This window comes from Nicotiana sylvestris, chromosome 7, assembly GCF_000393655.2.
Source record: "Nicotiana sylvestris chromosome 7, ASM39365v2, whole genome shotgun sequence".
NCBI lineage: Eukaryota > Viridiplantae > Streptophyta > Magnoliopsida > Solanales > Solanaceae > Nicotiana > Nicotiana sylvestris.
In genome coordinates, this window is record NC_091063.1 from 91,153,091 (window position 1) to 91,165,602 (window position 12,512).

A 12,512-nucleotide genomic window follows, 5' to 3' on the forward strand; every position below is an offset into this window, starting at 1 on the left:
TTCCTTGTTGGACCAATTTTAGAGACTTAGGCTCTCTTTCTCAAGAAGAGCCAAAGTCAACTAAACAATAACTAGTGTTTCCAACCACTAATTCAACAATTAAACATGAAATTAGTCCAAATATCAAACACCCATAGTCAATCAAGCCCTAAAACACAAGACCCATCAATTACCTATACTAGAGTTAAGCCACAACCCTAGCTTATGGGTCTAGCTACACATAATTAGAGAAGAAAACAAGGCAATAGATGAAGAAAAGCTCATAATAATTAATTGCTAAATTAAACATGAAGATCAATGTTGAAATTAAGCTAAAATTACTCAAAATAGGTAAGAGAAATGAAGTTACAAGCGCATCTCTGAGTACAAAACTATCTCATGACCTAAAAATGGGAAAAGAATCTATTTATACTAGGCTGAAAATTCTGGACAAAAATACCCCGATGGGGCTAGTGCGGACCGCACAAAATTGAGTGCGGCCACACTAAGGCTTTGGTCTTTAATAATCAGCTCTCTAAAGTTGTGTAATGCGGACAACACAATGTCGAGTGCGGCCGCGATGGCTTCTATTGCGGTCCGCACAAAATGGATCGCGAACCGCATTGGGCTTCAACCTTCAAACTGGCAACTCTCTGAACCTTGTCTTTGCGGACCGCACGAAATCGAGCTGCTGCGGTGAACCCAATGCAAACCGCACAAAACCCTTTATGGCCGCATTGCCTTATGGCCTGAAAAGCAACCTCTTTGAACTTCACTTTTGCGGACCGCACAGAATGGTGTGCGGCCGCACTGGCCCTGCTTTGACTGAGCTTTGTCTTGTCTTGGTACTTGTGCAAGTTTCACTCCTTTTTGAGCTGGTTTTTGACACCTTGTCACCTTTTTGATCAAACCTGCAATCAAGCACAACTTCTGAGCCGTTGGAACTATTTTTTACACATTTCTAATCAAAACTTAAGCAAGAAGGAGTGTAAAATGCATCATATTCCCTAGTTATCAGGTATTGTGATTTCCTACTAGGTGGGATCATATGAAAGGTTCCGACTAATTGGGTATGTAGTTTGTTTGTGACTCAAAGTTGATTATGATATTCTCGTACTTTTCATATTATGGCATGATAGATGTGGTATGTTGTGTGGAATTGAGATCTACACGTGCAAGGTCACGGGTTAGTTTTGAAGGGAAGGTCATGATTCCTAGGCAACATGGATGGTTTTAGATGACTAGATGAGTGCTATTACTACTTGGTATTTCGTGAGGAGAGTGTACATTCAAGAGGTGCACTGTGCTTTGACTTACAAATACTTCATTGGTAATGTGGTACTCTCCTGGTTGACAAACTCCTGATATTTAGATTTTTGCTATGTGGCATAGAAGAATTATAGAAATATTCCTCATGCGATGATCGTGTATGAGATATGTGTTAGACATTCGGGCGATGGAGTTGGGATTAGATATGGTGATTCGTGTGTTCTATGTATTTGGAGGCCGGGAGTTCTCAAAAGCAGATCGTTTCGTGGTTGTGGACTGTGAAGATGTGGCCAAACATTCGGGCGATGGAGTTGGGATTAGATATGGTGATTCGTGTGTTCTATGTATTTGGAGGCCGGGAGTTCTCAAAAGCAGATCGTTTCGTGGTTGTGGACTGTGAAGATGTGGCCAAAGCTAGCCAGATGATAGTATGTGTTATGGTTAGGCTATTGTGGACTTTTGGAAGGTTATTTATCTATTTTTGGATGACCAGAGTTAATTTGGGGCCTCATTGATAGGCCTAATGAGGATGTGTATTCTACACCGGGTCGGATTGGTTGACTTCGTACTTTTATTGTTCAATGATGTGCCATTCGGTTAGAATTGATCTCATTCGTATCTGGTATGTTCTATGAGTTACTCTTCTATGCTACGAGGAGTTGTGTTTTGTTGGTTATATGCACACGTGGTGCGGTTCTGTTTGGTCCTTGTAGCGGAATTCGAGCGAAATGGCTATTGGGGTGTTGAATAGTTGATTGCATCTTGGTTGTGGCCTTTTTCCGATTGTGATATATTGTGTTATTTTCTTCTCCGTAGTTATGGTCGTGCACCTTGGGTACTTGAAGTTGAATTGCGCGTGGTTGTTAATTTTGAGCATTGTGGCTTGAGATCTTTCATATGAACTAGTGTTTAGACGGGGTCACGCATTGTAGCTGGGTTATGTCGGGATATGATCCTTTGTGTTAGATTCACGTGTCTTGGTTATACTATGTATGATGGGTTCGTAGCATTACAGTTGTGGTGGTGCTTGTTGGACTTGCAGGATGGTTCTCTTATTTGAGTCATTTTACCTTTTTGGGTGCAATTGAATTTTTGTGTATTGGTACACAGATTGCACGGTTTGTGGCTCTAGGATGAATTAGTGTGGCATGTCAGTAGGGCGGCTGTATTTGATAAGACGAGGTCGTCGGACCTAGAATGGTTACTATCGGATTTGATTGTGGTATTTTTGGAAGGATAATGTCGCTGATCGGCTTAGAAATTGGCTATAGTTCTCATCGAAAGAGAGGGAGCTTCATGACTTGTTGATCTGATAAGTGGTTATGAGTTATTGCGTGTTTCATTCATCATCTACAGTGTACGAAGGTTTTAGAGTGGGGTTTTGTTTGATATGAGGTTTATTACCGGTACCAGGTTTGTTTTGAGCAGTTACTATGATAAAAAATTTGGCTACGAGTATGCGAGTCATGTGGTATGTCATGTGATTACATCTTGGGTTATGGTTATAGCTTGATACAACTTGTTCAGACTTATACAGTGTATAAATACGAGATTTGGGTCTTATAGGAAGTTCCGAATGTTGGAAATTGAATTCTAAGGCTTGTTTCATAGAGTGAATTTTTGAGTTTTGAACATCGATTCAGAGTCGGATTTGAGTGAAACTAGTATGGTTGGACTCGTAATTGAATGAGTCATTGGATTTGGTGAGTTTTGTCGGGTTCCGAGGTATGGGCCTAGGTTTGACTTTTGGTTAACTTTGGGTTTTTGATTTAAGATTCCACCTTTATCATTTGGAATTGTTTGATGTATTTGAGTTGCTTTTGGCTAGTTTTGAGACGTTCGGAGGTCAGTACGGGGGGGGGGTATTTCAGAGTATTGTTTGGCTTGATTGATATTGGATTCGGCTTGTTCGAGGTAAGTAACACTTCTAAATATACGTGTTATGGTATTTGGTGTTGAGGTGGCACACATTCTAGGTAACGGGCGTGTGGGTGTGCACCATGTGAATTGTGACTCGGTTGATTCTATGATACTGTATAGTTACCTAATCTTGTTTTTATCCATGAAATCTCTACATGCTATAGTAACTCAGCTGTGATCCATGTTATATGCCAGGTTTAGGCTATATGATTATTTTGTTGGGACCCACTGAGGTCATATCTACTGTTGAGTTATTTGATTAAATTTCAGTTACATACTCAGTCGTACTCATTCATTTGCATATCATATCTCAATATCTGTTGTTATTTATTGATACATCATATCATCATTTTTGGACTGATTTTCATGACATTATGAGCCCGAGAGACTAGAGAGATTGATGACTAAGTTGAGGCCTGAGGTCCAGATTGTGAGTTCTATTTGATGGGATCGAGCTGCATGCCGCAACAGGTATAAATAATTCATGACGGGATCGGGCTGCACGCCGCAGCAGGCTTTATTGATTCATGCCATGATTGTCTTATTATAGCACTTGGGTTGGATCTGCCTCTCCGAAGTCTGTACACCCACAGTGAGCATAATTATTATTGATTCACTATGGGATCAGGTTGTGCGCCGCAACAAGATTTATTATTTTAGGGGCTGGAGCTGCTCTGTACAGTGCTGAGTGACTGAGCGTGATGAGTGGGAGTGTGAGACAGTTGAGTTGAGTACTCTGAGAGTGTGAATACATGAGTTCATCACTGTGACGCATTGCATCTGAGATGCATACTTGACATACAAGTATAGAGGCACATTTCCTCAAGTTACACGGTTTTGTGACATTTATGACTTCACATGTACATTGACATGTAGGCATGAGATGTGCTTTCCTCATGCTATCTGAAATTGAATCATCTTATCTGTTGTTGAAAGTTTTTAGAAAAAATCAAGGGTTTTTGACTTACTCATATTTTGGTGATTTCGGTAAAGGATTTGGGTTTTACTATTATACCTAAAAAGCATGACTATTTTTCATAATTGTGAATGAGCTGAGCATTATATCTCTGAGTTATTTCTTGTACCAATTTTATTATATTGTTATGAACTGTTGTTCGCTGTTGGTGTTGGACTCTGATCTTTGTCCGAGTTCGTCACTACTTTCAACCTAAGGTTAGGTTTGTTACTTATTGACTACATGGGATCGGTTGTACTCATACTATACTTCTGCACCTTGCGTGCAAATTTTGGATACTGATGTATCTGTGTATGGTGGAAACCAAAATTGAAGATGTACCTGCGTTCCTGTCATCGCTGCCTCTTGTTCTTGGTAGCTTTGGAATTATTAATCTGTTCATGTATATTTTAGACAGATGATGTATTTATTTCATACCAGCTTTGTAAACTCTAAAATCTTAGAAGCTCATGATTTGTACTACCAGTTGATCTCGTCCACTCACACCTCAAATCAAGGTTATGCAGCAGTCGATTGCAATAGAAATACCCAACAAGGAATCAGGGTCAATTTCCACAGGGAGCTATGTGTGGGAGTTAGGAGTATATATTGTAGTGTATGAGTATGAACTATCTCAATTTACACTTCCACAAATTAGGCTTGTTTCTATGTCTATTTTAAACTAAGATTGCAAAGTTAAGAAATAAAACTAGGAAATTATTTTTGTTATTTTTCAAGTTTTGTAAAAAGCCTATGGCTATGACCATCACCTAGGTGTTTGCCTAATGTGATATAAACCTTAATGTTTGTTTTGTTGATCAAGGTATATTTATAGCTATCAACACTCAATTACCCACTCAATACCTCTCAGTCAGAGAGTGATTTTGCGCAATTTGGCTTTCTCAAGACCAAATGGGTATTGCATAAAATGGTTGATCAAAGCTCAAGTCGGGTTATTACTATCTCTAGGTTGAACCCTTTAACTGGGATTATCAATCTCTAGATTGACCCAATTTCTTGTTAGCCAAGTTTTCTTAGACTAAGTCTCTCTTTCTCAAGTAGAGACTAAGTCAAATAGGCATGAACCAATGTTTGCGACCATTAATTCCACAAATTAAAGCAGGAACAAGGCTAAATAATAAACACCCAACCATAAACAAGCATTAAATCAAACACCCATAAGGTTTATACAGTAAGGTTGGGTCACAACTCTAGTAAAAATCTAGCTACTCATACTTGAAATTTGAGAAATAGAAGAAGATATGCTAATTGAACTCATATTGTAAAATCAAAATGATAAAATCTATATTAAAACATCCCAAAATATGAAAAACTACTAAAAGAAGAAAAGAAAAATGGATACTATTGTCACGACCCTAAACCCGGACCCGGTCGTGATGGCGCCTCTTGTGAAGACAAGACCAACCGCAACTTTCCATTTCAGTTTTAAGCAATCAAAAAATAAGAATTTAAGTCTAAAACATGACAATTAATCCAAAAGTGAACAATTAACAGTACAATTGCGGAAGATAAACCCAACACAACCCGATACCGGGGTGTCACTAGTCATGAGCTACTACCAAATCCGGATAAATACAAGAAAGGTCTATAAAGCTACTACAGAGTCACTAATCAGAGAAAGGAAATGAGATAGAAGTGGGAGAAACATGGGGCTGTGAACGCTGAACTACTACCTCGTGAACTCCGAAATCTGCTGGGAGCTCTCAACCCTCGCAAGCAGGATCAGCGATGCCTGAATCTGCACACAGGGTGCAGGGAGTAAAGTGAGTACTCCAACTCAGTGAGTAATAATCATAAATAAATGATTGAGAGATATGAAAACACGTAAGGCACATTACAGGCTATAATAAAGCAGTAAAACAGGTAAGAACAGCGATTCAGTAAAGATATGTAAAATCATATAAGTTCAGTTTAAACTTCATGAAATGCCTACTCAATAATTAAACAATGACAGACAAGGAAGACAAATACGCACATAAAGGATTGCCTTCGGACACAATGTCAACAATACCAACCTCTCGGGCTATCTCTCACATCACAATGGGTACTCGCGCTCACTGGGGTGTGCAAACTCCTGGAGGGGCCCCTTACGGCCCAAGCGCAATATCAAGCCATCTCATGACATCATCACTAGGCTCTCGGCCTCATATCAACAAGCCACCTCGTGGAGTACATATCTCAGGCCCTCGACCTCATAATCATAATCAAATATTTCCTCACAACATAGGCCCTCGGCCTCACTCAGTCAAAATCCTCACAAGCCACTCGGGCAATAGTAAAACATGATTCTCAGCCCAAAATATTATTTAAAAGATTATTTAAGTGTTAAAAGAGAGTAAACATGGTTGAGTTATGAAAACCGTGGAATATAGCATGACTGAACTCAAGTATAAAGTCAAAACAGTGAGGAAATATCAATAAAAAAATCCCCTAAGGGTTCAAATAGTTGGCACAAGGCCCAAATATGGCGTTCAGCCCTAAACATGATGTTCACAAATAGATTTCAGTCAAATACGCGGTAAAACAGTCATTCGGGATGGACTAAGTCACAATCCCCAATAGTGCACGACTCCATGCTTGTCATCTAGCGTGCGCGTCACCTCAATATAGCACTACGATGTGCAATCCGGGGTTTCATACCCTCAGAACATCATTTACAATCATTACTCACTTCAATCCGGTCCAAACTCTAGCCCACGATGCCTTTGCCCCTCGAATCGGCCTCCACTCACATCGAATCTATCCAAAATCATAATTACAATGTCAAAATATGCTAAGGGAATGAAGCCCAAGCAAAAATAATCAATTTACAACATAAATTCCGAAATTACCAAAACCCGACCCCCGGGCCCACGTCTCGAATTCCGGTAAAAATAATATCAATGGATTCCTTATCACTCCTCGAGTTCATACATACCAAAAGCATCAAAATCCGACCATAAATGACCCCTCAAATCCCAAATTCTAGATTTCCAATTTCAAGCCCTAGTTCTTCAATTTTAGGCTTAGATTCCATGATAAATTAGGTAGATTTCACATTAGAATCGAGTTGTAAGTCCATGAATCTTACCTCCAAGTAATTCCCCTAGAATTCCTCTTTAATCCTCTTCAAAAATCTCCAAAAACGCTCAACAATGGTGAAAATAAACCCTAAAATTGCGGACAAGACGACTATTTAAACATTATGCCCAGGACTGAAATCTTTCATCGCGATCGCGGGACCCTCATTGCGATCGCGAAGCACAAACTACCAGACCCTTAAATTTACCCCTATGCAAACGCGGATAGACCCACGCGAATGCGATGCACATGACCTTACACCTACGCAATCGCGAACAGGACCACGCGAACGCGATGCACAACTCAAGGTCAAATCCCCTGGTCCACTTAACTCTACGCGAACACGGCTTTCTCCACGCGTTCGCCAACAAGAACCTCACAGCCTTATGCAATCGCATAACCAATTTCACGAATGCAAAGAACAACCTGGGTTGCCCCCATCACTGCCCTACACGATCGCGAGACTCCCTACGCAATCGCGAAGAAGAAAACTCTGCAATAGCTGAAGCTCAAAATCTGCAACTTTTCCAAAGCATGAAATGGTTCGATTGACCACCCGGAACTCACCCGAGGCCCCTGGGACCTCAACAAAATATGCCGACATATACCATAACCTCATTCAAACTTGTTCCAACCTTCGGAACGCTCAAAATAACATCAAAACACCAAATTCGCATCGGATTCAAGCCTAAGAATTTCAAAATCTTCTAAATTACGCTTTTGATAAAAAACTCAACCAAACCACGTCCGAATGACCTGAAATTTTGCATACAGATCCCAAATGACATAACGGAACTACTGTAACTCTCGGAATTCCATTCTGACCCTTATATCAAAATCTCACCTATCAACCGGAAAACGCCAAAAATCCAATTTCGCCAATTCAAGTCTAAATCTACTCCGGACCTCCAAAACTCATTTCGATCACACTCCTAAGTCTCAAATCACCTCTCGAAGATATCCGAACCATCGGAACTCCCATCCGATCCCTCTAACACATAAGTCAACATCCGGTCGACTTTTCCAACTTAGCTTCCTCAAAAGAGACTAAGGGGTCGTTTGGTAGGGTGTATAAGAATAGTGCGGAATAAGGTGTATTAGTAATGCATGTATTAGTAATGTTGTATTAGTAATGCAAGCATTAGTTATGCAAATATTATTTCTTATCTATTGTTTGGTGTGGTGTATTAAAATTATAATGCATTGCATAAATTTTTTTTTAAAAAATAGTTGCTTACAAAAATGCCCTCCATATTCTCTAGCTTTAAGAGACTTTAAGGACAATTTTATCTTTAACCATGCTAATGCATGCATTAAAGCCTTGATATTACTAATGCCATGGTTTTCTATGCATTACTTATGCATAGGATAATGCCAAGTATGGTGTATAACTAATACAAGTATTAGTTATATACAAGTTGAAAAAAGATACCAAACAATGTATTAGTAATGCATAGAGCTAATGCTTGCATTATTCTTTCTAATACCTCCTACCAAACGATCCCTAAGTGTCTCAAACCCTACCAAATCCTTTCTGAACCCCAGCTGACCAACCCGATCTCATATAGAACCGATAGACAAAGCAATAAGAAGCAGAAATGGGGAAAACGGAGCGGTAACTTATGAGACGACTAGTCGGGTCATCACAACTGTAGCTGTTGATGTCAAAAAAATTGACCTAAAAATGTGAAACTCTTCTTTTATACAGGGCTAGAAACTTCGGACAAAAATGCCATTCGGGAGGTTCTGCGGCCGCACAATTCCATGTGCAGTTCGCATAATTCTTCAACTTGTCATGGTTGGAAGTCTGCGGCTGTATAATTCTGATATGCGGTCGCAGGGCACTCTTTCTGCGGTCCGCAGATTTTTAACTACGACCACATCTTGATCTTCTCCGGTCCGCACTTTTACACTTGTGGACGCATATCACTTCTTCTACGGCCGCATAATTCTTGTGCGGTCCGCACTATTGATGGACTTGGAATGCACCTTCTCAGAAACTTTTCTCTTGGCCCAGTTTTTGTGGCCGCATAATTATTGTGCGGACTACATGTACGGACCACACTTTGCACCAAGATTTGCTAACTTTTCCTTCATAATTTGTGGCCACAAATGATATTCTGTGGTCTGCACTTCTTGAGCTTCTGTGCTTTTTATGTTCTTAAGTTCAGATTACTTCATCTTGAGTTAGATTTTATCTCGGGAGTTCTTCTTCCAATATTCCTGCAATTAAGCACATTTTATCAGTTTTCGGGGACATAATTAAACGCTTTTGGACTAACACTAAAGCAAAAAAGCGCTAAGAAGTAGTCAAAATCCCCATTTATCACTAATCCTTGGGAATTCTCTGTATAATAGTTCAGTTGTATTATCATTTCTTCTCTTAATGATTCTTATTTGAATTGGTTTATTGTTAACTGGCTTACCTAGCGGGTTTGGTTAGGTGTCATCACGACTAGTTGGATTTGGGGGTTGTGACAACATTGCCTTTATAATTGCAGTCCTTTTTCATATAGCATGTTTACATAAACTTTCAGTTTTTTATGCAGATCCTTTATATGAGGCAGATTATTTTATAACACATGATAATTTAATGAAACTCAAGCCTACAAGGCATTATGTTGGGGGCAGAATGAACTTTATTGACTATGTCAATGGGGCTGAACTAAAGTTGTTGATATTCAGATCTATGGCTGAATTATGCGATTATGGGAATGACTCGGTAACTTTTTGGCACAAGCCCAGGAGGCTAGGTGACAAAATAAGGCTACTTTCAACTTATAAGGAATCCGCCGTTGTTGCAAAAAATAATCCCAGTGATTGGGTAGTTGACGTGTACTTTGAACATTTGGATTAGTATATAAAAATGGGTATTGAGGATGCTATCTATGAGGGACAAAGCAATTCAAGGAATGATAATCATGTTACTGTTGAAAAACATCAAAAAGAAGTTGGAGGTGAAAATTCTTCAATTAGTAAAGATTTTGAAGATTCAGAAAATGACTTGTTAGATGAAAATGATTTATTAGAAAGAATTCGAAATGAGAAGCATAAATATGAGGTTAGTAAAGAGTTATAGAGAAAGTCTAATGTTGAAGATGGGGAGTCAGACTGCTGCAACTCTAATGACACAAGGAGCTTACAAAGTGATTCAGATATCGAAAGTTTAAACTTTCCAAAGTTCAACCCAAAAATAGATGGAAAAATCCAAAATTGGCATTAGAGTTAACCTTTGGAAACAAGAGAGAGTTCATACATACTGTAATAACTCATGAAGTTAGTCAAGGAAAATACATAAAATTTGCAAAAATGACAACACACGTGTGAGAGCAGTTTGTAGACATTTAGGTTGCGAATGGGAGATTATGACTTCAAAAATGCATAGGGATAGGGCATTTCAAATTAAGACATACAATGATTATCATAGTTGTAAAGGATGGAACCATGGTAACAAAACCATCACTTCTTCCTATATTGCAAGAAGATATCTTGATGACATTAGCAAGCACATGGATTGGAATGTCAAAGAATTTAGAGATCATGTGACTGTGAAGCTAAGAGCTCATGTGACATTACATCAATGTCGAAGAGCTAAGAAAAGGGCGCTCAAAATAATTGATAGAGATCTAAATGCTCAATACAAGGAAATGTGGAACTATTGTAATGAAATTGGGAGGACAAATCCAAATATTTCTATCTATATGAAGTTGGTTGAAAATGAGGTTCCTACCAAATCTAATAGATTTCAGAGAATCTATATTTGCTTTGGCGGTTGTAATGAAGGTTTCAAGAGTGGTTGTAGAAGGATAGTTGGAGTAGATGGTTGTTGGCTTAATGGTCCAATATATGGGACTTAGATGTTGACATCTATTGGAATTGATCCTAATAATAATATTTTTCCAATAGCATATGCAGTTGTGGAGAAGGAAAGAATGGATTCATGGGCTTGGTTTCTGAATTATTTGAAACGCGACTTAGATACTTGATAATGATTATACTTGGACTTTCATGTCGGATAAACAAAAGGGTTTGATTGAAGTATTTAGTGAGGTGTTGCTATTTGTTAGTCATAGATTTTGTGTGAGGCACTTGCATAGTAACTTTAAGAGGGAGGGATTTAGTGGTATCTCGTTGAAGAATGCACTCAGGAAAGTTGCTAGGGCTTCAACAAAGAAGTGGTTTAATACCTGCATGGTTGAGATTTTTTATTTAGACCCTGAAGCTGCTAATTGGTTCCAAGACAAATCACCAAGTGAATGGTCTAGATTTAACTTTTCCGAAAATGCAAAATCTGATATCCTACTTAATAACATATGTGAAAGTTTTAATGAAATGATCCTCGAATCTAGAGATAAGCCAATAATAACTCTATTGGAAAAAATAAGGTATTTACTTATGGCTAGAATGCAGGCAAATAGAGATAAAGCTTCTAGGTGGGATATTGGTGATATATATCCTATGATTAGGGATATATCGCATGAAAATCAAGTAAGTGCTGCGGAGTTCATTCCTAGAAAATCTAATGAGTGGAAATACGAGATTATAGGGGCAAGCATACATGATATGTTGGGTGTGGACTTGCTAAATAAAATATGCAGTGGTAGGAAATGGGATCTGACAGAAATTCTTTGCAAGCATGTCGCGGCAATTTGGGCTAAGAAAGATGAGATTAATTCCTATGTTCATGACTGCTACAAGGTGGAAACATATAGAAGGGTCTATGACTTTGCTATTTTACCTATGAATGATTAACATATGTGGCCTTAGTCAAGCAATGTGCCTCCTTTGCCTCCACAACTAGTAAGAACAAGCATAAAAGGAAGGAAGCAAAATTAAGGAGAAAAGAACCAGATAAAGTAGGAGCAAGTAGAACTAAAATGAAAAGAAAGCAAAATTCCTTGCCTTGTAGCTTATGTCATAATGCTGGACACAATAAAAGAACATGCAAATTTAATATTGTTCCGTCGGATTCCCAAGTTGATGAGCCTTCATCTTATGTTGCTGCCTCGTTAACTTGTGCAAAGCTTCTAGTATCAATAACTTACAATTAAATTTTATTTATTAAGTTATTATAATATGAACGAGTAATAGTATCATATATTTTGTTTGCAGGTAAGAAGAGGACAATATGCAATGTGCTCAGGAATTTGATTGTTAACATGATTGATGATCTAATATCGTTGCTACTGAAATATTGATATTTTGTTGTTAAAATAATGATATTTTGCTGTAGAAATGCTGGAATGAGTGTCACACCTCCTTTTTTCGTCCCCGCGAGGGGTGAAGGAGTTTTTTCCAATTAAAGGAC

The 12,512-nt window shown here is 38.6% G+C and overlaps 1 protein-coding gene across 1 annotated transcript; it reads left to right on the top strand.

Moving 5' to 3' along the window:
• Nucleotides 1-11,212: 11,212 nt before the first annotated feature.
• On the top strand, nt 11,213-11,956 carry LOC104213202 (uncharacterized). The gene has a single exon (XM_009762649.2). It carries the CDS (start codon nt 11,213-11,215, stop codon nt 11,954-11,956), a length of 744 nt encoding a protein of 247 aa, XP_009760951.2.
• The last annotated feature ends 556 nt before the right edge of the window (nt 11,957-12,512 follow it).

What these genes read in the sequence shown, in the direction of transcription:
- LOC104213202 (XM_009762649.2), top strand. Translation starts at nt 11,213, where the DNA reads ATGTCGGATAAACAAAAGGGTTTGATTGAAGTATTTAGTGAGGTGTTG.